The sequence below is a fragment of the Miniopterus schreibersii genome (genome assembly GCF_964146895.1).
Source record: "Miniopterus schreibersii genome assembly, chromosome: 5".
NCBI lineage: Eukaryota > Metazoa > Chordata > Mammalia > Chiroptera > Miniopteridae > Miniopterus > Miniopterus schreibersii.
The window spans coordinates 62,889,748-62,917,731 of record NC_138106.1 but is presented as its reverse complement, the minus strand read 5'-3'; the positions used below and the strand labels follow the sequence as shown (position 1 = coordinate 62,917,731).

General features: G+C 37.3%; 1 protein-coding gene across 1 annotated transcript in view; it reads left to right on the top strand.

The window, feature by feature from the left end:
- Positions 1-530: 530 nt before the first annotated feature.
- ZPLD1 (zona pellucida like domain containing 1) overlaps positions 531-27,984 on the top strand; it is a gene marked incomplete at both ends in the record, with an annotated part of 37,454 nt that continues 10,000 nt past the window's right edge. Inside the window, 6 exons of the mRNA XM_081138517.1 lie at positions 531-666; positions 15,271-15,491; positions 18,392-18,573; positions 20,018-20,090; positions 24,281-24,378; positions 25,746-25,826. Coding sequence (XP_080994643.1) covers positions 531-666; positions 15,271-15,491; positions 18,392-18,573; positions 20,018-20,090; positions 24,281-24,378; positions 25,746-25,826 — 791 coding nt within the window. The remainder of the gene's footprint in view (positions 667-15,270; positions 15,492-18,391; positions 18,574-20,017; positions 20,091-24,280; positions 24,379-25,745; positions 25,827-27,984) is intronic.

Sequence of the window (27,984 nt, the reverse complement as noted above, 5' to 3'; positions counted from 1 at the left end):
CTGGTTTCAGTTCTTCCTATTTGTAATAAAGAATTTTTCTTTACAAATCTTATAACTCATACCTTAGTTCTTCCGCTACAAAAGCCTGGCTTTGTCACCCTTAGCAAAATAAAGCCAAAGAATGAAAATAATTTTTTAAAATAAATCTCTTTATTGATTTCAGAGAGAGGAAAGGAGAGGGAGAGAGAGATAGAAACATCAATGATGACAGAGAGTCATTGATCGGCTGCCCCCTGCACGCCTCTTACTGGGGATAGAGCCAGCAACCCGGGCATGTGCCCTGACCAGGAATCGAACCATGATCTTCTGGTTCTTAGGTCAATGCTCAACCGCTGAGCCACGCCTGCCAGGCAGGAGTGAAAATAATTTTGAAGTATTGTAACCAAAATCTCTGCCTCTTTGCTAATAACTTTTTCTGATAATCCTTGGGCCTTTAATGAGTTTTGACTGCATGAACGTAGACTGCTTGCCTATCCAACTGTGAGCCTCAGTCTTCCCAGAGAGTAAGAGTGAAGGCTGGTGATGTTCACATGATAAGTAACTCTTTTCTAGGTTTTGCAATGGAACGGATATGGTTGCTGTTGCTTCTAACAATTAGAGTGCTTCCCGGGGCTGCTCAGTTCAATGGCTACAACTGTGATGCCAACCTCCACAGTAGATTTCCTGGTAAGTCTGAGCCTAATCTTTCTCTAATTATATCTGGAAAGAGTGATTATGTTTGAAAAGTAAGTCATTTAAATACATATGAAAAATGAGGTGAGTACCCCTCTGTATTAAGTGGATATTAACAAATGGCAAATGACAAAAGACAATTTTTTCTGGAGCTGTAAATTATAACCACATTAACATACAAAGTGTTCATCATAGTTAATATCATTATAATGGCTGTTCACAGATGTGAAAAATATTGGGAGAGGCTAACTTCATTCAAAATTTGCCTAATTTATGCCTTTTCCCCCTCATAACTTAACTCAGACTCTCAAAAATGCTCACATATGCTAATTGACTTATTAGGAACAACACTTAAGAAAATGATTGTGAAATATTATGCAATACTCAAAAAATACTATTTCAATAAAATGTTGGTCACCACTAAAGTACAAGGCCAGCTTCAGAGTACATTTTTTAGCAACCCATCAGTATGGTGACAGATATGATATTTTGACCATATTAATAGACGTGTCTTTCAGGTTCCTAAAATCTGCACTCAAAGACAAGTAAATCCAACAATTCATTTAGGTATTCATCATTTCATGTCAGATAAAGTTATAGAACCACAGTTCAACATTTTCAAAATAAAAGTTAGACAATCTGAAACTACTTTTTCAAGTCTTCCCTGCAAACTGAAATACCTTCTGTCACATTTTACATTCTCTAAACCTGCCAGTACTCTTATGTCTGGAGCAGGCCAAGGCGACACACTTGCACAGAGCAATCAGTAGGTTGTTAAGTAGTTGATGAGAGATTTCTAGTTTATCTGCAGAGAGGTAATCTGGCTTGTTCCAGAGTAAAGACCAAAGTGTGTAGGAATGTCTGCATGAGCCCAGACCGAGGATGCAGGTGCTCCGCAGGCCAAGTAAAATATGGAGGTCAGGAGAGGGACTGACTAAAGGTAATTCCAGAAAGTTATGCAAAGGCAGGTTGTCAAAGGTTTTGAATACCAGGAATGATGGTGTTTTGGGCTAGTGTCTTATATTTTTTTTATTATGGAAAATTTCAAACCTATACAAAAGTAGAGAGTAATAAAAAGAGTACTTATATTGATTATCAGTTTCATCAATTATCAAAATTTATAAATTTTGTTTTATCTTTCTTGTTCTTATTACCACCCCATCTCTGGAATATTTTAAAATAAATTCATATGGAATATTTTACAATAAATTCATAATCATGCATATATATATTATATATATATATATATATAATATATATAATGAAAAAAATTAAAAATCATTACCTTCATGTGCACATCTAATAAACAATTCCTTAATATCATTTAATATTCAGCCATTTTGCTTCTAAAACACCCACATTTGTTAATATGCGTCTTAAGTCTATTTTAATTTATAACAGTTCCTCTCTGTCCTTTGGTTTTCTAAAACGCTATCTATCTCTTTAAGTAATCTGGTCATTTGTTTTGTAGAACTCTGACACTCTGATCTGGTTGACTGCGACTCTGACATATCATTTAACATTCTCCTGTAAACTAATTAGAGCTAGAGGTTTGAGTAAATTTGGGTTCAATTGTTTGGACAAGAATACTTGGTGCTATTTGTGTAATAAAAAGCGTTTTGTCTTTATTTTATAAGCAATAAAGAGCCACTGAGTCTTTTTAAACGTACCCTTTTGAGGGTTTGGCCAGGTGACGTTTTGTTTTAGAAAGCAGGCAGCGGGAAAAGTAGAGAATGGCATCCGGAGGGACTAGCTGCAGAGAGAAACATCAGGAGTCGGTGGCGGGGCAAGAGCAGGGGGAGCTGTTCTGAGAAACAACGCGGTGGGCTCTCCAGCGCCTGAGGACTCATGCGATTTGGGAGGTGAGAGAAAGAGAGGACTGGAGGATGTTTTGAACTTGGACAACTGGGTGTTGATACTGTTAATGGACAGCAAAAGTATAGGGCACTTGCATATTTTGGAAAGAAAGTTGGGTTTGGAAAAAATGAATCTGAGGTGCTTATAGAACTTAGGGTGGCAACCTCTGTCCAGTGGTAGGAAATATGCACTGGGCCTGAGGACAGAGGTTGAAACTGAGAATCCCTGTGTGAGAGCTGAATCCCTGTGCAGTAAGCGAGCAAGAAATGGAGGGACAGGAAAATGAAAGGTATGAAAATAGACTACTAGCCAGATAACTTTGGTGGGAAAGGAAAGGAAGGAGCAACCTGACTCAGCTATTTAAATGAAAAGGAAGAATTTTAGGATTAGAGGTCTAGAGACAACTGAGTATACAGGAGTAAAGGGGAAGTATTCAGAGATTTGGAATGCTAATAATGAAATAATTGAGGTAATGAGGAAGTAAAATATGGAAGAGATTTAAGGTATACTTGGAGGAGTTAACTTTGAAAAAGCGATAGCTGTTTCTTTGATTTAGGAAAGAACGAAAAATAAAAGACACAGGCAGAGAAGCTGAGAGATGCTAATTGTCTTTATCTCTGCAGTGAGGCGGGAGGCAGAGGCTCTCCTGAGAGTGAGGGGCCCGAGCCTTGAGAAGGGTGGCCCAGTCCTACTCTGTTATGGATGGGAAAGGAAGCCCAAATGTAAACAGACTGCTTAGCAGAGAGGATCTAGTTGCTGCTGCAGTTATATATTTGTAAAGGTAAATAAAATATGTACATGAACCAGGGAGGGATTAGCAAAAGAATTTTTCATAAGGTAAATTTAAAAACTTATGTTAAAATATCTAATTACAGTGGTGCCCACTGACCACTTCCATCAAAACCACCTGGGCTAGTTGTTAAGATGTGAACTCTACTACTTCACCCCAACTATATAGTGGCAGAATCTCAGAGTATGGTTCTGGGAATCTGTTTTAAATCCTCCAGATGAGTCAAATATACACTTATGGTTAAGAACAACTGGCAGAGTATATTCTATTATTCTCTTGAGTCCATTATTCCTGATAAAAGCTCCGTCATGGTTGGGGAAACGATTAAAAACAAAATCTCTCAATCCAGAAATCCTCTCCACAAAGACAGTAGAGATGAAAACACTTTTATCATTCAATAAGCATTAAACCAGAATGCGGTGCTCATCACAGGCAATCCACTAAGAGGTTGCAAAGACAGAAAAGAAATCTCCCCCTTTTATATAGCCAAGCAGATGCAAACCATTATGGATATGTTTTCAAGATAAACAATAACTAGTCTTGAAGTAAGAGAACTTGACAGCACCATTTGTCACATAGAGTTTATCCTAAAATTACTTGGTAATTGTGTTAGCCTATTGGCTTTATCCAGAGGAAAAATAAAATTCTCATATCTTTATGAAAGGAGGTACTTTTGCAATCGGCAGCAAGGATCCTGCTGAAGCTGGGCTCCCACCCTCCCAGCCTCCCACTGGGGTGCTTTCTTCCTTGATGTTTACATTTCCAAGAGATGCTTCCCAGGTTGTTGAAAAAGACATTTCTAGGTCATAGAGCTGACAAAAGACCTGTCTAATTGTCTACAAGATAAATACACATTTCAAGGAGAGAAGAAAGGACTTACAGTTACAAATTTTCTGATGTAAATGATCTAAAAAAGGGAGGGAGAAGTCATTTCTTTTTTTTCAACAGAGAGAACTAAGCCTCTTATTTTGAATTTGTATTTGTCTTTATATAACTTAGCACTTTTAGTACTATCCAGCTTAGACAACAAATGTCCAACTTTTCTAAACTTACACACACACACACACACACACACATATTGTAATTTAAAATTTATATTTAAAAAATATGAAATCCAGATAAATCAGAAGTTCCATGAGAGGCTTTAAGTTTACATGGGTATTATTTTTAATTAAATCTACTTTTGTAGGTAGCTTGCAAAAGACCAGAGTGAGCAAACCAAGCCTAGAGGTTAATTGCTCACTCCCCTAGTGACTCACTCTCCTCTTCCATATCAGGGTCACCCTTGATGTCATCAGGAGCTTCACAAGCTGCTCATCTGCTGAGCAGTGGGCTAGAATGAGATCAGTCTGGCAAAGGAGAGGGGCTATCTAAATGCAAAGTAATGTTAATAATGATGAGAGTAATCATCTCACCCTATCTGACCTTTGTGTTTCATGATATTAGAACTATTTTCTTTAATTTCCATGGCATTTATCCTCGAGCCAAGGGAAACACTACGGTCTAATTTATTTCAAATTTTAAGAGATACCATTTAATTTTAAGGTGGTTAACTCTTGACTTTCCAAGCTAATAGCAGGGAATAGACACATGCCGCACTAACATTATGGTTGTGTTCTTCCTAGAATAAAACTCAAACCACAGTTGACTTTGAGGGTACCAAGGAATTATCTGGCCAGAGTGAAACATATAGATACACGCATTTGACCTCTGTGACTGATGGGTACCTCCTGGAACTAGCACCGTTTGGGGGGAAAATGATAGTTTCTAGGGTTAACCTAAACTTTCAGACCTCAAATAAGCCTTTAATGATAAATGCACAATCAAGGAGAGATTAGGTTTATGGCACCAGAACTTTTGTGACACTGTTTTATGGTGACTAACCAGTCATGGGAAACTGAATGTAAGTCAGTGTTATATAACTTATCATTAGCAGGAAGAAAGCAATAGGTTCTACATGCTGAATCACAGGAAAACAAAATCATTTTTAATTCTTATTTTATGATGAGAGAATTGAAGAACAGAATTTATCTAATACAACAAAGTTAGCAGTTGACAGATTAAAACAAACAAATAAACAAAAAACCAAAAAAGCTAGGACTCTTTCCATCAAACCACAATGCCTAAAAGTGAATTTTGAATACTAAGTTTAAACAATTATATATATAAACAACCAAATAATCCAATTAAAAATTGGCCAAAAACCTGAATAGATAATTTTTTCCCCCAAAGAAGACATACAGATGGTGAACAGGTATGTGAAAATATGTTGAACATCACTAATCATCAAGGAAATGCAAATCAAAACCACAATGAAATATCATTTTACAATTGTTAGTATGGTTATCACCAAAAAGACAAGAGATAGCAAATGCTGACAAGGATGTAGAGGAAAGAGAACCCTTGGGCACTGTTGGTGGGAATGTAAATTGGTGCAGCTGCTATGGAAAACAGTATAGAGTTCCTCAAAAAATTAAAAATAGAACCACCATATTGTGTAGCAATTCTGCTCCTGGGTATATATTTGAAAGAAACAAAATCACTATGTGAAAGAGATATCTGCACCCCAAGTTCACTGCAGCATTATTTAAAATAACCAAGACATGGAAACAACCTAAGTGAGCATCAACAGATGATGAATGGACAAAGAAGTCTAGAGATGTATGAAATACTATTCAGCTATAAAAAAGAAGAAAATCCTGCCATTTGTGACAACATGGATGAACCTTGAGGGCATTGTGCTAAGTGAAATAAGTCAGACAGAGAAAGACAAACAGAAAAATACTATACGATTTCACTTATGTCTGGAATCTTAAAACCAAACAAACAAGCAAGCAAAAAAATAAAACAAAAAACCCAATCTCATAGAAAAAGAGACCAGATTTGTGGTTATGAGAGGTGGGAGTGGAGGTTGAGAGAATTAGATGAAAGTGATGAAAAGGTACAAACTTCCAGTTATACAATAAATAAGTAGTGGGGATGTAATGTACAACGTGGTGATGTAGGTAAGAACTGTCGAGAGTAAATCCTAAAAGTTCTCATCACAAGGAAAAAAACATTTAAATGAACACTAGTGTTCCACAGGAAATAAAATAGAGAATCACCTATATAATCAATATAATTCATGGGTTGGTCAAGCAAAATGAACGGTCTGATTTTGTGTTAGGCTTTGCTTAACTTTTGCATTGTTCTGTGCCCAAAGACAAAGGGCGGATAATGGAATAATTACCCTCGGGACTATGTTCTGGCCCTCTGTGTAGACAAGGCCAGCTCTCCTGCCTTCCCCCTTCTGGTAGTGTTTTGGTCTCTGGTTGAGGAGAGGATGCCTGCTTCCCGCTTTGCAGCTGTGACTGCAATTACCGCACCTGATGAGGCAGAAGAACTGATCCAGGCAGCGATTGCTGATCACATCCTGATTAATCTACAGTGATAAAGTGCAGTGGAGAGAAGAGCAATTAGTCAGCAAGTTCAGTGACTGAATAATTCAGAGTCCCTACCCTTCTTTACTTCAATAACAAAGTTCTTTACTGAATGAACTTTTCACTTCCTCTGCTCCTAGAAATAAAACCCATGCGCTTTTCCCTTCCTGAAAAAAGATGACCGAACTCCTCTGGTTTGGAGCAGCCAGTGTGAGTATAAGTCTGCAGAGCTTGCCTCAGTGTTGCTACAGCACCGAAAACAACAGCTTGCATTTGCTAACAAGACACAGATGTGGGAAACTAAGGTGGCAAGAAACCTGTTCCACATAGAGAGGAAACTTGAATTTCGAATCCACTTTAAATTCTTCATCTGCGGCTGGCATTTCCTGTAGATGAAATATAAGTACCCCTTCAGGACTTCTCCCTCGTTTAGCAACAAAATCTCAATCTGTATACAAACTTAAGAGGAATAGTAACTTTGAAAAATGAGTAAAAGTAGCAGATACAGCAGTTGTTCTCTAAGCAATTCTGTTTCCGTAATGCCAAATATTACTGCTCCCCCTTTACAGAGAGAGAAACGGAAATGGTATATAAATTACTCTTATAATCTGCTTAAATGGTATAAATTAGTTTTGGAATATCTACCAGGAAGTAAATGATTTCCAGGTGAGGTTTCTATGGCAATAGGAAGCAATGCACTCCTCAGCATACAGAAAAGCCCCCTCCTATTATAGTGAAGGGATTTTGGTTCGTACTGTCGATTTTAAACCATTGCTACCCTGAAGGTATGAACCATGGACACAGGTGCAGCCACAGTCATGGGGACACCTTATGTGAAGGGCCCAGAGCCTCCATTTATTCACAGCAGACTCACCCCTCCTTCCCCCTTGTCTCTTTCCACAGTCGCAGCGAGTGCCCGGGGGCAGCTGCCATCTGAGGCCGACCGACCGTCTTGTTCCTTCGGCTATTAAACTGCCGTGGTTTGTGGAATGGGGTCGGGGTGGGGTAGGAGAAGATGAATCCTATTCCCAATTTAGTTTCACACATTGCCCCCTGAGCACTAGAATAGACTTATTTGGGCTCAGTCTCAGAAAGCTTTCCAAATTCGCTGAGATTTAAACCAGTTCGTTCCTCAGACCAGGGAGGAAGTCAGATGACACACATCCGTCTGCTCGGTGATTCTCTCTCTCCCGCCCTGTCCCGTATTCATACAAATTTGTCCTTGTGAGCACGTGAATCATACAAGCAGATATTTGGTGGGAGTGTTTAATCCCACCAGACAGAATCTACCTAAGGCTTAGCTTCTGCCCAGTCAAAATATATAGCTGTGCTTAAGGAACTCAGCTGGTTAAGTGAGAGACTCGCAGCACTGGCATCCCTGGGAGCCCACGAGGGATGCACCGTCGAGGGCCCACGCAGAGCTACTGAGTCAGGATCTGCATTTTCACCAGGCTCTCTGGTAACACATACGCACAGTAACGTATAAACAGTGCTGGTTGGACATAGTACTCCTGATGATTTGCTGGCTCTGTGTTACTGCACAGCCACAGTGCTTCTGCCAACCTCGGCGGCTGTCACGCACTTGCTTGCTATTAATTAATGACAATAGGGATTAGCAAATCTATCACTATTAAGGATAAATGCTTTTTTAAAAAAAAACTCATTAATAATGAGGGAAGATAATTAGTCTCTAAGACGAATGCATTAAAAAAGGTTAAGTACCCAAACAAATAGTGAAAATCCATTATATTCATATTATTTAATGGGTTGAATTTTCTTAATTAGAAGTCAGAAAATACCTGACATTAAGGATTTGAATTTTCGTCTAAAACTTTGAAAACAGGAATCATCTCAGGAAGTTGGCAGGGTACAGATAGGAAATACGAGTTCTGGATGAACAGCCCAGACAAATTCCTATTAATTGTGCACATAATTTTTTTGTCTGTGAATCTTGGGACTTAATATTAAAAAGTTAGAAACCATGCATGCTGTTTGCGAAAGAATTGAATCAAGTATATTTTAATAAACATTTGCTGAGTATTTCTTAGGCACTCTGGGAAAACCTGGAGCTTTCAATGAGTTCATAATTTAGTGGGAAAATAAATATCCATCCCAGATATAATGTAAGCAATATAGTAGACTCACAGCTAAAGTGAGGTGGAGAGTTATTATATTCCATCAGGGAAATGAGGGAGAGCCTCATTAAAGGACAGTGTAGATATTATTTTTTTGTTCTTAGCCTATTTCTTTTCTTATCTGAATGCTCTCAGGGGTAGTTCATCTATTATTATTGCTTATGATTGGCATGTTGAGTATTTGGTGATTCTTAATTTTATATTTTTTACTCTTTTCTATCTTCCAAATATTAATCTCATATTTCCTACTACCTGCTGTATATTTCTGCTTGAATGTCCCATATGTACCCCAGCCTCTCAAAAACTGAGCTTATCTTTTTCCTTTCTTACTTCTTATTTCAGGGAATAATTCATTGGGTCATGAAAGCTAGAAACCTGAGTATCAGTGTGACATCTCTTTCTCTTCATGCCAGTCCTTACTCAATTTCTTAAAAAATTTAGCCAGTTAGAACTATTTTTTTCCTTAACAATTCTTTCCAAATGCCTCTGCCCTACCAAGACATGGTTATATATAACATGGTATAGAGACCTCTGTTATAGCATTATGAGGCTGCATTATAATTGTCTGGTTTTCTTTTGTCTCCTCTACTGAACCATAAGTTCCTTGAAGCAAAGGAGTCCTGTTCATGTCTATCTTCAGAGTCTAGCACAGAGACTGATTATCACTCTATTGTGATAATATGTACGCAATACACACTTTGCTTGAATTTGTTGTTGACATGAAGCAGGATATAGTTTAGATTTTGAAATAAATAAATAGCTTCTAGCTTGTATGAAAGTGATGGCATTGATTTTATGTTTTCAACTCCTGTTCCTGTGCACCCCATGTTTTGTTTTTTTGCATTATACACTGACCCCCAGAATTGCTTTTCATACAGATTTTTACTTTTTATATCATTGGTGAAGGGACATTTTGAACACTGCTTTGCAGTGCTAAGTAAAGCTGACAGCCCGGTTTGGGGGTGTCGCCCTGCTTGTTTGTATAGCACAATATGGCTGTGCAAATTATTTGAATAACTGCATTGATCTGGGCCCTTATTATTCCAAGCAACACTAAAAAATATTAAAATAAGTATTCTGACACTAGTGAAAGGAAATGTTCTTAAACTTAACAGTATTAATATGAGATGAAAATCACTGGGTCACCAGCTAGGAATACTTACCATCATCTAGATGCTGTTAGTTTTATCCAGTTGAATATGCAATTGTTGAGAAAAAGAACAAAGTTAGACATAAATTTGTTGGATATGTTAATAATATGCTGCCAATGTATTGTCAGTAATTATGTCTAAAAGGACAAGTGTAATTAGGTGTCTAGGAATGGAACTTTATTGTGGGTAAAGAAGCAGAGTGATATTTTTAAGAATTAGAAGGCCTGGGGCAGGGTAGAAGGGGTCAAGGGAGAGAAAAGGGGACATCTGTAATGCTTTCAACAATAAAGATAAATTTTAAAAAAGAACTGGATCCACCCCCTCTTGACTCCCAGCATTTACATGGTAACCATATCTTAGGAACCCTAAATCACAACACAATTTTATACATAGATGGTAGACAGTATGACAGGATATTTAAAATTTGATAATTTTAGAAAATCTGAGACAAACTCATTGCTCAAATGATAGGTGAGAGGAGTGCAGAGCATTTCTTTATTTTAACCTGAATTCTATTGAATACTGTAATTTTTAAATTTCTATGAAAGGGTTGGCTTGGTTAAATATCAAGGGAAAAATTGTCATTTTGGCAACCTAATGGCACATCACCTCTAAACAGGACTGAGATCTTAAACATAATATTTTTAAACACAAACACTAAACATGCAACATCTAAAGGCATTTACTTGTTGGTTTTTGTTGTTGTTATGTATTGGGTTGCTTAATATTTGAGTATAGTCCCAAGGGATATTACAATTCAGGCAGGGATTGAAGTCTCAAAACACTTAGTTATTAAGAGCAACTGTTATTCAGTATCTCTAAAAAAAATTTAAAAATTCTACCTTTGTCAGAAATTGCCCATTGGCAACTTGAAGCAACATTCCCCCCCCTCAGAGCCTCACAAATGGAAAAATTGTGCTGAATGGATGTCTTTAGTATCTACAACCAGGAAAAAATGTGTTCCTTGAAAGGGACAGTGAGAAGTCTTTAGAAAACTAGGTTAGGATGGATTTGAACAGATCTCTTTTCTTACACTGCAAAAAACCTTTAGTTTGTTGTCATATCTCCAAGGGGGATCAGCCTGTAGCAAATTCAGTTCCATTGCAGGGGTTACAAGTCTTCAGTGATAAAGCAGAAAGGAGAAGGGAGCTCTCCATCTGGACAAAGCAATCAGCGCCGTTTGTAAAGCTGTTGTAAACACCAGCGAGCTCCTCTCAGACAGAACTGAGGAAGCTGGAGTCCCCGGTGGGTCCAGGTTAAGAATGGTGTTTCTTTTTTGTAACATATTTAATGGGGTATATTCACTTCGATATATTTATGACATGCCAAAGAGAGTTCTTTTTTTTTTTTTTTAAATATATCTTTATTGATTTCAGAGGGAGGAAGTGAGAGGGAGAGAGAGAGATAGAAACATCAATGATGAGAGAGTCATTGATCGAGCCCTCAACCCAGGCATGTGCCCTGACCGGGAATCAAACCCCGATCGCCTGGATCCTAGGTCGACGCTCAACCACTGAGCAACCCCGGCCGGGCCCAGAGAGAGTTCTTAGTGAGCTCTCCAGTAGCTGAGAATTGGACGCCTACACGCAGGTAGGCATTTTGTCACTTTACAGAGACCGTTTCATTCATAAAGTTTCCCTGTGACCTTGCCTCTGTCCTTGCCACTTGCTTTCATTCCCTGCCATTTCTTCCTTTGCATTTTAAATCCTAATGAAAACTGAACTGTCCAGCTCCCAGCCAGCCTGAGCATATTTCACACTGGGGTCATTCTTGACGCTGTCCCCTCCATGTTATACATTTTTCGCTGTAGCTAACTCCTATCGATACGTCAGAATTCAGCTCAAAGCCATCTTCTGTAGGAAGCTGTTCCTAAGCAGCGGGTCTGGGCGAGGCTCACTTCCTACGCCCCCATATCCCTGCCCAATCCTCCTGCTACTGGGGGCCACCTCTCCCCTCATGGACAGCGATCTGCTTGACAACAAAGACCACTACGTTGGGAATCCTCAGTGTATGTGATTAATTAATTAATTAAGCGCCCACCGGAGTGTATTGATGACTATCAAAACTGCCTGCTTTCCAGGGCTTTCAGTTTAATGAAAAGACGACTATACAAAAACATAGATAATCCTAAGGCAGTATGACAGCTTGTGACAGAATGGCCTAATTTGGATTGGAAATCATGGAAGTCTCTGGGGAAAGGACAATGAAATCTGAGACCTGCAGGAAGATCAGGAGTTTCTCGGACAAAGCCTGGGTGGAAGAGAATCCCGAGCAGAGGGAAGGGCGCTGACTGAAGACCTGGGTGCGAAACCTGCAGTAGGCTTTTAAAAGGCTCGCTGTAGTGTACGGAGGAGTACTTTACACACTTTGCGATGCGACGCAGCAGTGTTCAGGGCACATCTTGAGATTGTAACACACACATCCACTCATGAAATCGCTACACAGACCTAGATAGAGAACAGTTTTATCACCCCTTAAATTTTTCCTGTTTCTTCTGTTCTGGACAGTTCCACCCCAGGAGACACCCGCTATTATGGCTTCTATGAGGGTGACGGCTTTTAAAGAACAGAAAGAAGTTCAGTGAAACAAGTGTAGGGAGCAAGGGGGTAGGACAGAGAGAGGAGATGCAGAGGCAGGCAGGCGGCAGATCACAGAGAGGCCTGGGGAGCAGGTTCAAGATTTGGACTTTTGGCCCAAGTGCGTAGCTATTAAAGATCTGAGCAAAGAGGTGACATGATTAGATTTATGTATTAATGGCTCTGCTAATGAGAGGGGTTAAGAGGAGAAGTAAAGAAACCCATTAGGGAATTAATGTAATATTCCAGGGGAAAAGGTAATGGTACCATGGGCCAAGGAATAGCACCAGGAGAGAGAAAAATCAATAGATTTAAGAAGCATTTTGAGATTGGTAGGCACTCAATAAACCTTTGTTAAAATGAACTCTGTTCTTTTAGGAAAGAGCATCATTTAAAAGTCTTAGTTGCATTTAAACAGTTAACGTTGCTGAAGACGGGTAGATGCTCTCTCAGCTGACAGTGGTATTTATTATTTTCTATATTAGTAAAGTGTACTTCATAATGAATTCATTTTATTGTTCTACCTACAAGGGGAATATTGCTTGGACTTTTCCATAATAACTAGCCCAGCCCTGGCCAGTTTGGCTCCGTGGTTAGAGCATCAGCCTGCGAACTGAAGGGTCCCAGGTTCAATTCCATCCAAGGGCACATACCTCAGTTGCAGGCTCTGATCAGGTTGTGTGCGGGAGGTAACCAAATGATGTGTCTCTCTCACATCAGTGTCTCTCTCTGTCTTCCTCTTTTTCCCTTCCACTATGTCTGAAAAGCAATGGAAAAAATATCCTTGGTGAGGATTAAAAAGAAATAAATTTAAAAAAATAGCCTAATATTGCCTTTTGGCCATGAAAAAGTTTTCTTTGTTTTGTAATGAGTTTAAAATCATAATCAAACATAGAAGTTTCCATACTGACTTATTCAGATACTCAAAATATGATTCACTTTGCCAGCAACACCCCCCCAAAAAACCCCCAAAAACAAAAACAAAAAACTGTGCAGAGAACAAATAGTCCAAAGAAATATGCTATTGAACACCTCTATCCTTAGAAAATTAATTATATGCCAAAAAGCCCTGAATAACATTTACATTTACTTAGGTGAATATCCTATTATTTACCAAAAATATGTTTTATTTTTCCTCCCTCCCTCCCTCCCTCCCTCCCTCCCTCCCTCCCTCCCTCCCTCCCTCCCTCCCTCCTTTCCCTTCCTTCCCTTCCTTCTTTCTTTCTTACTTTTTAAACAATCAAGTGCATTTTTCCAAATAGCCTATTCAAATTTTGTTTGTGTCCACAGTCCAAAAAGCTCATGCATGTTTTGGATTCTTTATCAAAGTGGTGAAACAGAGTGTTAAAAAGTGGCAAGGTTACTGCATTAATTTCCTAGGGCTGCCATCATGAAGTGCCACAAGTGAGGTAATTTTAATCATTGACAATTTATTGTCTCACAATTCTGGAAGTCAGAAGTCCAAAATCAAGGCATTAGCCAGCTATGCTATGCTCCCTCTGGGTAAATCCCTCCTCGCCTCTCCCAGCTTTGCTGGCAATCTTTGGCTCTCCTTGGGTTATAGATGCCTCACTCCAATTCTCTGTCTTCACTGGGCTTTCTCTCTGTGTTTCTCTCTTCACATGGCATTCCTTAGGGCACCAGTCATATTGGATTAGAGACCCACCCTACTCCAGTACGACCTCAGCTAAACTAATTACATCTGAATTGCTGGGTTTCCAAATAAAGTCACAACCTGAGGTCCTGGCACTTTGTACATCATTGCTCCTTATTTTTTTCTTGGAGGGAGGGCACAATTCAACTTTTAACAGGTACCAATAAAAGTAAATGCTTTTGCCTCTGGTGAATTAGCTGGTAGGCAACCTCTCTATTTTCTACACATATTTTCTTCATTACATGTAAAAAAATAACTAACTAGAGATATGAAAAGTGTGTGTGTGTGTGTATGTGTGTGCGCTTACCTCTACAGGCCTAGAATGGACCCCATCACTATTAACTTACAGTCATGGCAAACCATGCTGTGTTTAGCCTTTCCATACCTAGCTCCTTTTACTGAGGCATAGTGACTGGCAAACTTTTCTTAGAGTAGGCTATGCAATTTTTTTGCCATATCAGCACACTATTTTTCATTTTCTTTCTCTAGGGTGATTTAATATAGGTAAAAATAAAATAGAATTCTAATGGATGGCTTTTGTTTCTATGTCCTGGATAAGATAAGTTACAAAATAGCAAAGTGCTCAACAATTTTGGCTTAGGGTGGATTTTAACTATTTCTTCCTTACACTGGGAACAGGCATCATTTGTGGTGAGCCTCACGACTCCAGACAGGAGATCTGAATAATTCAGTTACTTCAGTTCTGAATTTCCTCAGTAACCTGATTTTTTTCTGCTCAATTCTCTAACCGTTTGATAATACTCGACCAACATGTAATGCACATCTACTATATAGGGAAACAGAGATGGACTCTAATTTCTATACCTAAAGATCACTCCCTAAGTAACTAAACTGAAGACTGTTTTTTCTAGCTACTTTTCTTAATACCTTTCACATCGGATCGTGGTGTATTCAAATACAGGAACGAGCTCAACAGATTGAGAGGGCAAATGAATGTATCTTCCACTGTGCTTTTGTGACTTATATTTGTTTGTTTTTATGTATTTTTACTTCAGCTGAAAGAGATATCAGCGTCTACTGTGGGGTGCAGGCCATTACGATGAAGATTAATTTTTGCACAGTACTTTTCTCCGGTTATTCTGAAACAGATCTTGCCCTGAACGGAAGGCATGGGGATTCCCACTGCAGGGGGTTCATCAATAACAACACCTTCCCCGCGGTGGTGATTTTCATCATCAATCTCAGCACCTTGGAGGGCTGCGGCAATAACTTGGTGGTAAGATTCCTGTGAAATAGTGTGCTGGGCTTGAGGTCATAACTAAAAAAAACCTCCCCATTTCATGAAATAATCAGAAGTTCAATCTATCTTTCAAGAAAAAAATTCCAATAAAACTGAACAAATCACTTTCCTTTGCCTGCTAGAGGCTTCTGCTCCCAAACATACAATTTTATTTTTCCAAAAATGGTTTTCTTTATTGTAGCTGGGCAGTTGAGGGGCCTGAGATGGGCCTTGCTACACTAGGCAACATTATTTTGTGTGAGCGACATTGATGAATATTTCTCTACAGTTTGTCATTAGCTACGTTCCTCACGCTTTTTATGGAAGCATCTTATCATACAGAAATTGTTTGTTCCAGTGAGTTTGGCAATGAATCACTTGGCCTATTGCTTCTTAGTGACCTCATTCAGAAAGAAAGATGAAATATAGAAGGGGAAACTTAGAACTGTCTAGGTTTTATGTTTAACATTGAATAATTCACACCAGTGTTTTGTAAAAGAGGGCTGTCAGCATATCTGGTGTGAAATTCTTCATTGTGTGGGACTGTCCTTTGAATTTCAAAATGCTTATCATTCCCAATCTTACCCATGAAATTCCAGCAGCACTCTCTCTAGTCATTGAGAATATCAAAACATCACTTCAAATATCTCCTCTTGAAATGAGAACTACAAATCTACGCTATTCATTTACTTATTCATGCATTGAACACCAAAAGTAGAATTGAATAAGCCATTGACTCTCCTGGGAATTACATTTAATTGAAGTAAAAATGTTATGATCTGGGAGTGTTGCACTGAAATTCATTTAGTACTATTTTTCATTTTGCTTGTTTAAATAAAATCTTGTTGATAAATCCTAGCAAAGACAAAACGGAGCTGCAGTGAGCATGACCACTTAGCCTAGTGAAGGAAGAGAAATTGGCTTTTCCTCTTCATAAATTATTGTTTGGATTAAGGGGAAGGCTTGCTTATTCTAAGGGCAGAGATTTTAAGACTTGGTGAGAAAGGGGCAACAGAAAAAAGACATTTCTTTATCTCTTCCTAGGGGTCAGTTAGAATATTGTGTCCGTGACCTTCCCAAGCCTGCAGCTTGAGCATTGCTGACTCTCTATTATAAATGTTTATTCATCTCTCGGAGTTGTGTGCAGAGAAGTTATGAAGTAGCCTCAGGGGTAGTGATGCAGACTGATTATTACATGTTTGTTCCCTGGTGGGGGGAGTCCCTGTGGTATGTGGCAGCCTTTCCTCTCCTCCCACCATACCCCAAGGACTTTCATTCACTAAGCTTTTGTCTCTGGATTTAATTAAGTTTTGCCCTGCTGCCTACAAAACGATTCAGGTAGAATGCCCAGCAAGTGTGTGTGTGTGTGTATGTGTGTGTGTTTCACAGACAGAACTGGTGTGTTTAGCTAGCAGCCAGGTCAGTGGTGAGAGGAGAGAAAGATCTATTTTCTGTTTTTGTCTTAGATGTCACCAGCGTTGGAATCTGTTCCAAGGACAATCCTACATGGGAAAAATTAAGTAGACTACTAAATTACTTGAATTTGAATCAAAATGTTTTCATTCATAATGATTCTGGCTCTGTTCATGAATTAGCTGGATAATTGCATTAGCTTTGCCCATGTGCTCCTAGGTTCATGCATAAAGTTTATTCTGTTGTACAAAATTAAGCATTACAAGTCCCTGTAATATATGCTGAAAATATTTATTAGGTGTTCTATGCATATTTGACACAGTGAAAGAGGCTGTATTCCTCTATGGTATTATGAAGTCAAGAACATTATTGATTATTCCTAAAATGGTCGTTCTTAAATTTTAGTGGGATTAGAAAATATAGTGAAAGCTCATCAGTCCCAGGAAAATACACACATGGACAATACTTTTTTTATAACTTCTGAGAGTTCATGATCCCCCTGAAACCCACATATGAACTGTTGCCCTGGAAGGAAATGGGAATCTCCATGTACCACAGAGGAAGACCTGGCTGAGAAGATCGACTCTCAGAAAATGTGTGACCTTAAATCATTTCTCCAGAATTATCTTGGGGGCCCCAAGATGCTGGCCTCACTGTGCTCTGCTGAAGATGCAATGAACAAGGGAAGGGGGTCTGACTATGGCTGAGGGGCCTGCTGAGTCAGGAGGCTGCTCATGCCCTTGGCCACTGCTGTGACGGAGACAGGCACTGCGTGGGGGGGCGGGGGGTCAGAATTTCCTAGGGAAATGAGACCCAGGGGAGGAGTAGGATATGTCTTGGTGAAGTGGGGAAAGGGGAGGCAGAAGGAGTCTGCACAAAGTCCAGACCAATAAAGGCCTTGGGGCTGGAACATCAATAACCAACAGTGGGAGCCTGGAGATATGAAGCTGAAGCGGAAAACAAAAATGTATTAACAGAGGTTTTTATAAACCGTGGACAGAGACAACAGGAAGGCCTGGGGGTGGGGTGGGCAGATTCAGGGTGGAGGGCATCAGTGGGGGGGAAAAGGAGGACATCTGTGATACTTGCAACAATAAAGAGAAATTTAAAAAATTAAAAACAGGAAAAATAAGTGGATTAGAGTTACAAAAGAAAAAAAAAAAAGAATAGGGGTCTTTTAAACCATGCCACAAAATTTGGAATTGTCATGAACATTTTCAGTTACTTGTTATAGCACTCCGAATATATATTTCTCCTTTTTTATTTATGAACTGTCTTTGGCAAATATAAAGTTTCATTTAGTTACTTAAAGTAATTACACATATAATTACTTAAATATAGCATTATGTTTGTTTAATCTTGAAATCATGATATGTTATAGCTGAAGCAGACCCTAGAAATGATCTGGTCTAATGTTTTATTTTGCATATGAAACGCAGTGATTTATATAAAGCTATTTAACCACTGATCTACCATTCCGACAGGTATCCACAGTGCCTGGAGTCAGCGCTTATGGAAACGCAACGTCAGTACAAATAGGAAACATTTCAGGATATATTGATACTCCCGATCCACCAACAATCATCAGCTATCTACCTGGGCTTCTTTACAAATTTAGTTGTAGTTATCCTTTGGAATATCTGGTTAATAATACACAGCTTGCTTCGTAAGTTCAACATTTCCTTCCTGCTGTCTTGTATTGTCTTTATGTTTGAGTCATTTTTTATCCTTAGAGGCCTTAAAAAGATGTATAGGGATTTATTTAGGAGCATTTATTGAGAGTAGCCAAACCAATGTAATGGAAACCCGATTAAGTCTTATCTATCTATCTATCATCTACCTAAATTGTTATGACTCATATAAATAGCTCAAAAGATATAATAGGTATTATGTTTTTTATATATTTATTATATATATTTTCCTCCAAAATTAAACCTGACTCAAAGTAATCAGGTGTCTGCCTTGGCTTCTCCTCACAACCCTTCGGAACTGCCCAGGGACCCAAGAACTCTGGGTGCTGGTGCCGTCCAGAAGGGCCTGTCGCGGTTACAGTGTGTAGAACACGCAGGCGCTGCATTGCTGGGGCCTGCTGGGCTTCCGTCTCTCCCGTAGGCTGCTGCAGAATCTGGGGTCTCTATGCCTCCTGCTGAGGTGTTACCTGCCCAGGTGGCATCACCCAGAGCCAAAGAGCTCCAGACATAGACAGGTCATAATCTTTGGTAACAGTTATATTCATTCATTATTCCCAAAGCACATATTCCAAGACAGGGTTGTATCCACATCACAACATAAACATCGGGATTTCTCAAATATTTTTGACAAAATGGGCTGATCTAGAGAAACTTTCCCTTTCCAATTCCAAGGTTTGCTGTCACAAAGGTGTAGTTGTTGTTTAATCTTATTTACAAGGGAATGTGAAGAACACATTTTGCTTTAGATAAAAATATTCATAGCTGATTTAAATGGCACAATGATGATAAACATGTTCGTCAAAAGCACATTTTTAATGTAGAAAACAAGACAAGAAAGGCCTTGAGTCTAAGAGGTACAGGTGTAGAGGAAAGCAGGTCATTAGGCTGTGACAGTCTCTTACTCTGTCCACCCCTTGTCTCCCCACTAAATACATACCTGAGCTCCACTGTGCATGGATATTCATTCAATCATTGAATAAATATTTATTACACACCTATATATATGATGCAATGTTCAAGTAGTGCACAAAGTAAAACAAAATCCCTGATCTCATGAAACTTCTACTCTAATAGAATTGATGAAAACAAATTTATTGAGAGTAGCCAAACTAATGTATCAGATTCAAATTCTTTCAGAATGACGTTTTTCTGCAAAAAGTCTCACATAGGTAACACAAAATGGGAGGTAAAGATGCTTTTATATGTAAAATCATAAAGCACAGTTTGTCTTTACTTGGCTGCTCTTGTTTTTTCTGCCTGCAGTGATTTAAACCCATGCCCACTCCAGCCAGGCTTACTTAAAAGTATGTCAGGCTTATTTACAAATTTTAGTGCCTTAAATCTAACATTGAGGTAGAGCTGAAACTTTTAGTTTGAAATCTCATCTGTGCTTTTTATTTTTTCCTAACTTTGTTCTAGGTCCTCAGCTGCTATTTCTGTGAGAGAAAACAACGGTACATTTGTCAGCACCTTGAACCTGCTCCTTTACAACGTAAGCTGATGGGTGAAGGATGTTATTTTCTCTCTCACGATTCCGAGGGGCCATTTATGCCGATGGCTTTTATATAAAAACCTACTGAAAGCCACGTTAACCTTGATATACTTCAGTAACATCCATCTTTCCTACCATTTTCATATTTCTTAGTGATAAAGGTGTAATAAAAACTTTATTATTTCCCAAAAGCTGATAAATGACTTAAATTTATTTCATAAATGTGATTCTGCACAGTTATCCCAAGTGTCTATCTACTTTGAAATGTATATGTTTATTTGTGTGTGTGTGTGTGTGTGTGTGTGTGTGGCCATAAGGTCAAGATTTGGGGAATAATAATTTTGTGATATAAAAATAGGAAACGTCCAAACTGCTTCTCTTGAAGGCATGCTTGGTGATGAATGTGTTAATACCTTTAATATGGCTTCTGATTGATGTCAGTTCTGTCACATTTAAAATAATTTGCGTTGACTACATAGTACTGTCTAAACTTTCATCATGTAAATATCAACAGTGGCAGCAAAATGTGAAAAATACATGGACTTCTATTTATAACTCTAACATTAATCCTCTAAATGATATTTTCATGTTGATTAAAAATTTTTATTCATACATTTTAAATGCCTGATTTAAATATCAATTTTTCAATCTATCAACCAACATTTTTGTAAATTATGAATCTGATTTTTACATTATTATTCATGTCATCATCGCACTGAGTTATAATTCACGCAGCTGATTTAAAAGTCAGTGCTTTATACTTTGAATATAATGAGCTATAAATATTGTAGTGGGACATTTTCCAAAGGCATTTAAAAAAATCATGTTTATAAGTTTGTCATCTGACACCGCAGAGTTCTAAACAACAAATTAAAATGTGTTGGAATGAAGATTGTTTTTGTTGGTATGATTTTCTGTCATTTCTAAACTTTCTTACGTAAGAAGTTGCCAAGTTACTTGGTTCTACAACCTCAGCAAATATGCGCCAGTATCCACTCCCAATACGACCAGGTGTTTATTATTGTTGTAAACAATATTTTTAAATTGAAAAATTTCTGTTTGTTGATTTACCTATGTAAGCTCCTTCAGTCAAGGTGACTGGTGTGCATTCACTATTATTTACTATAATTGAGTGAAACAAGAATGACAATTCCTGATCTTAAAAAAAGTGAAATATATACCCACATGGCATTTAATGATATAATTATTTTCTGTGAAATTAAACTATTCTCTCACTGGAAAAGCAGAATATCAAAATTTAGAAACGAGAATTTGAGGAGAACTTTGCTGTTAAGGTCTTTCCTTTATTATTAGAAATAATGTAATAGTCTTGTTGCTTACTAGACATAATTCTTCCAAGAGTTTCTGGAATCTTAATGCTAAACAAAAGCCTATAATTTAATGATAATCTTAAGATTTTAATGGTAAAAGGTAACTGGTTGTTGGATATTGAACTATCAATGAAATAAGTAGTGCCAAAATACTTCTACTTTTTAATCAGTTTGCAATAAAAGTATTACTAATGGTTGAATGAAAATTAAATTGAATTTTAAAACTCATTTGCTAACCAGTTATTTCATAGAATTCAACCATTTCCCCACAAACTATTTTTTTTTAAATGAATAGACTTTATTTTTAGAGCAGTTTTAGGTTTACAGAAAAAGCGATCTACAAGTACAGAGACTTCCCAATTTCTGCCTTAACCCAATTTCTTCTATTATTATCATCTGTAAACTTGTTACAGATGATAAACCGATATTGATATATTATTAACTGAAGTCCTTCGTTTACATTTAGGTTCACTCTTAACGTTCTAAATTCTGCGGATTTTGACAAATGTCTATTACAGAAGAGTTTCACTGCCCCAAACTATTTTTTTAAACAGTTTTCCTTTAAAAAAATTTTTTTTAAAAAATATGTTTTGATTGATTTCAGAGAGAGGAAGGGAGAGGAAGGGAGAGAAAGAGGGAGAGAGAAGCATCAATGATGAGAGTCATTGATCGGCTGCCTCCTGCACGCCCCCTACTGGGGATCGAGCCCGCAGCCCTGGCAGGGAATGTGCCCTGACCGGGAATTGAACCGTGACCTCCTGGTTCATAGATCAACACTCAACCACTGAACCGAGCTGGCCAGGGGCCCAAACTATTTTTTTAAACATGCTACAGTCATAGTATTTCGCCATGTTACAAGGCATTACAAAGGTAGTAATTTATAACAGGAAAAAATTGTAGTATACTTTCACTAATTGACCCAAAATCATATTTGTTTGAAACACTAACATTTAGCTACCCAAATGTAATTTTATTGTGGTATTTCAAATTAAATATTATTTTACAACCATAAGGGGCCATGCAGCTTCTGATTTCTAACCTTTAAGAATAATGAAAGTTATATTACATACCTACTACTCCTATTCTCTGGTTAGTCATTTGGAGAGGAAAGTTGTACCTGTACAATTTGGATTCAGTGCAATTGTTTATTTCTATGTCTTATGAGATTTAGTAAATGTACTTAGGAAAATTTATTTATAAGAAGTAATGTCTGTATAGACTATGCTATTTCCATATGTGTGGCTTACTTTGAGTAGGACTCTGGTCTTATTTCTGTGAAATATACATATATCAGTTTTCTGCTCTGCAGAAAAGGAAAGTGAGGATGACCTTGTGAATTTAAATTGTACCTAAATACCAACGTCTTCTGAACAGATATAAAAACGGTAAATCTGAAATAAGGTTATGATAATTATGAATGTTTTTAAAAGTTGAAGAAAAATATAAAATAAGTGTAGTTTATTTTAGAGACAATATTGTACTAAAAAGAGTAAAGGAAACTACTAAAAGTCAGAGAATTACCTTTTAGAAACAATTTTAGGACAAATTTGATGAGTCTTGGTTAAACAACAGCTGAGTCACATCATTTGCAAATGACTCAGCAGTATGATACTTGTAAGGGAGGAAGTTTCTTCTGCACAATATCAATGCAAGTATAAGAGGAAAGTGCTGTATAGTTAATGAAGTGCAGTTTCCTTGAAGAAGTTGGAAAAGGGAGCCAGAAAGATAATTAAATAAGAATACTACCTGTCAGAAATGGCTAGAGGAACTATTATTATTTATCACAGAAATAAAGGAAATAAGTACAGCATATAACCCCTCATTTATCTGGCTTATTGAGAACAAAATATTCCACATGACTGCATCTTTTTCAAAAGTGAAGCATACAAACTATTTTGTTTTAATTTTCAAAATTCAAAATCTGTTGCCTTCTTTCCAGCCTTCTGAAACATATGCTCTGTATTTTGCCTCACTTGATGACTTTGAGACTTCATAACAAACATTAAAAATGTTCCTTTGCTGAATATCTTCAGAGTTACTGAATTTTGGGGAAACAATCTGCCTCCAGACTAAATGATTTGACAGCTTACATTTTTAGGAGATTTTTTTTTTTTTTTTTGCATTCCACAATGTTTTTTCCTTTTTTCCCTTTATTAACAAGTTAAAGAGATAACTTCTCAATTGTTAATCTGCTACTTTAATTTACGGTACATTGGGGAGTGATAGATAAGCTCTCTAGGATTAGTCTCAAATAAGGGTAAAAAAGTAGAATCAAGTCCTGAGGTGTCCATCTGTAAGCAACCACCAAGGAATTTGGTTCAGGAACTCCATGGCATGCATTTTGGCAACTTGGAGAACATGTTGGTCTCTTTTTTGGTTTTCTATTAAATTTGGTAATTTCAAATTGCCAGAGAAGTGATTTGGGGTAAATATTTTCAAGTGTATTAAAGACATTCAACTCCTGAGGCAAAGGGCCTAAACTAAAGCAGATATAATTTAGATAAACTTTCTAAATAAACGGACTATTAATTTAAGTAAGCTGAATATTGACAATTTAATATTAAACAAACAAAATATTAACCATTGACTATTCACAGTTGAGTATAATTTAAATGCACTGATCATTTACCATCAGATTTGGTAAACTGGGGGAAAAAGATTTATGTGTGGAAATGAATTTGTTTCTTGGATGGTTTAGGGCACTTTCGACAAGAACTGGAAGATTAACTGGTCCTTTTTGGAGTTGGTTTGGTAGGTTTACGCTGATTTGTCCCTCTGTTTTATGGCATTGCTGTTTTAAGTGATAAGGATGCTGTTGTTGGGAAGGCAATGATGCATTCTTTCTTTTTTCATTACCAGGATTCAACCTACAGTCAGCAGTTAATCATCCCGAGTATAGGATTACCTTTAAAAACCAAAGTATTTGCAGCTGTCCAAGCCACTAATCTGGATGGCAGGTACTTTCAAACTCTTCTGTTTCGTTAAAACCTTGTGGCTGCCTAGAGTCTCATGAATCAGAAAGTTAGCTCATTCATTTTTAATTTCAAAAATACTGCCATTGCCACAGCATTTAATCATGCTAATAAACAGAAATAACAAATTACAAAGATTAAGGGGTGACACTCATTTCAGGTCATTAATTGGAAAATAATTATATAAATCTTCCGATAAAGACTTACAAAGAAGGAGGAGTAGTGACTGGAAGAGGGCATGGGAAATCTTCTGGGATGCCAGAAAGTTCTGTTTTTTCTTCGGAAAGATGACTAATCAGTCATTTTGTGAACACTTATGATTTGTGCGCTTTTCTATCTGTAGGTTGCTGTTCAATAAAAAGTTTATTTAAAAAACAAAGAACTCTATACATAAAAACCTGGGCAAAATTAATATAAAACAATCCCCAGAAACATCTGCAAAAAACCAAAATCATTCCATTTTTATATGATACTTAGAAAATTCAGAATGATCAGAATAGAAAAGGAATTCAATAGCTAAAGATTCAAGCCAGACCTATAAAAAAATTATAACATGTAAATGGCTTATTTTGAGTTTCTCACATATTATCACTTAAACTTTGTATCCTGAAGAGATTATAATACTCTAGAAATTTGGTTCTACTTTAGCTTCTCCCTCTCTGTCTTCTTGGTAGTTCTATTCTTGGATATATGTGATTTTTAAAAACAGTCTCACTAAATTCAGGGTGTTTTTCCCCCATTTTATTGGCATTCAATTCCCATGCACTAGTAATTTTTATAATACCAGAGTTGGAATGAAGTAATGTATAAATGTAGGCACTATGTGGCCTGTGGAGGAAGCCTGTGTCTCTGCCTCCTGGCTTTCTTCTACCTAACAATGTCTATATGAACTCCCACCTCCACTGATTCTGGCAGAATTTAGAGTGTGTATTTTATACAACAAACTCCTTTGCCGCATGTGTTATTTTAATATCCTTTGTCATCTGTTAGAGGCAGTAACTTCTGGAAACAGAAGGCCATTGTTCACAGTGAACCTAGAAGCATCTATGCAGCTCACTTTTGGGTTTTGTTTCCTCAGGCTTTGACCATTCATTTGCCTTGCACGCAATTTGTGTGTCTGTATGGTATTGTATTAGCCTTAACCCCATTTGATGTAGGATGGCAATTTATTGCAGATTTTAAAACGCCTTTGAGTTTAGGAGAATGTTTTAATCAATAAGAATCCTCTGCAAATAACTAATAAAAATTATATTCCATGGGGTAAGACATTGGTCAATATTTACTTGCCTTAGATTAGTAACTAATACCCAAAAGGAGTTCTGACTCTAGATTATGCTTGCCTCTTCCTGCAGATGGAATGTCTTAATGGATTATTGTTACACGACCCCATCAGGGAACCCAAATGATGATATTCGGTATGATCTCTTCCTTAGGTAGGTGTCTAAATCCTGAATTAAGAGCTAAGATTGAATTGCAGATAATTGAATTGGAAAATATAAGCCAGAGAAACAAATTATAGGGTACTTTTATAGTTTTTATATGTAAAGTTTTACATTTTGAACTTTTCATCCTTTTATAAAGCTGTAAGTATAAGAGCTGAGAACAGTTTTCAACACCAAATGCTGATAAGGCTATTGTTGAGTGAGAGTTGCAAGTAGGTTAGGTTCATCAAAGATGTTTTATTCATGTTTAGGACATATGAGAATATTTCACTGTCTTAGCAAAAGCATGGCTAGTCTATTATTGTCAATAAGAGAAAGGCAGTGGGAGGGTAGTATTTATCCACAGCTCAACGGACTCATCGCAAGTCAAAAGGACAGTAAAATTAAAGTAATGGTCTAGATAATTTAGACCCCAAAATGCTTTTCTTCATTTATCAGTATTTAATATGAAAGTATAAAATAGCCTACCACTCCTTTTTTATTAGAGCCAATAACTTCAACTTCATTCCCCCGCAGACAGTGATGGAGTGGATGTAATCTACATTTGAGGAAAGGGGACATTGATCACAAAAACATTCAATCATCTCAGTTCCCTTTCAGCATTTTTATCCGACAGCAGAACAGACTTGAGAGCCAAGCAATGGCTTCTAATCATGCTTATAAAATGCAGTTGGCTCAGATCACCTCTGTTTATTGACACATGATGAGAGTAAAATGATGGGAAACCTAAAGAATATGTTTTATTGGCTAATCAAGGTTAAGATGATGTTCAGAGGGTCTGGTCAAAATGATATTCATATCATATGGCTGGAAGTGTTAATTTGGGCAACATTTTTGAGAACATCTATCCAAAGCCTTAAAATATTTCATTCTCTTTGATTGTATGTTTATAAATTAGGAAGCATATTCTAAAATATTTATAATCTTTTGGCCTGTCAGTGCTATTTCAAATAGTAAAACATGGGAACAAACTGGATATTCAGCAATAAGGAAATGGCTAGGGGAATTATGGAGAACCAGTAAATTGAGACCTCACACAGGCACTGCAATCATGTAATTATTTATAAAATAGGGAAAAAAAAGTTTGGTTCTATTTTATTTTCTCCCTTTCTGTCTTCTCAGTGTTTCTATACTTAAAAATATGTAGTTCTTAAATTTCAAATGTATTAAATGTGAGGTGAAATAATCAGCATATATAATTTCATGTACAATTGAACTCATTTATGTTGTATATGATAGAAAAGAATGTAAGGAAATACATATAAAGGTTCACAGCAGTTATTTATGCATGATGAAATTGTGGATACCTTTGTTTTGACATTTTTTCTTTTCCCAAAATGTCTATAATAATCACAGATTGATAAGGTGGAATACAATTATCAGACTTCTGTCTGGTATGATTGTGGCTTCAGCTTAGTTCTTAATCTTTTCAGTTTTTTTGTTGGAAACTCTAGAAGAGTGAAATGCATAACTAAAAGAAGTCCCTCGAATGCCATTTTCAGTAAAAATAGGAGGAAAGAAAGCCCATAGAAAGTCCAAAATATGTGTAGTGTTGATAAAAGCAGTTAAGATTGAGAGAAAATGGTGGAACAGGCTTGTGAATAAACCTGAGAAGCACAGGACTGACACCCTCGAGAGTATAAACTTAGAGAGGCGGAGAAGACTCAGCTGAACAATGACATCATTTTCAAAGAAAATGCCTGTCTCTGGAAAACATGAGGGAGCCCAGGAATTGAGGACACCCTTGAGGAAGGTCGTTAACATTCCTCATTGCCCTAGGAGGCCCTGGAAAAACAGGCCTAGGGAGATGCAGCTCTTTCAGATGGTCAACGAATGAGGCCATTTCTGTCCGTGTTCTTATGCACTACAAGAAAAATGTGAAAAATGGTAGGAAAAAATGTTTAAAGATGAATTAAACTCGCTGGGAAAATGTTGCCGTGGAACAGGAACAGATAGATTTGTAATTAAACACTCGGACAATGATTTTGTTTTACAATTTAAAAAGTAATTATAGTTATGAAGATACAATTATAAGAACTCAGGTAGGAAAGGGCAGTAAAGGTTAAGGCCCTGAGAATGTGAAAAGGGAATTGGAAGAATTTTAGATGAAGTAGAAAACAACAAATTATTACAGAATGGTGGACATAAT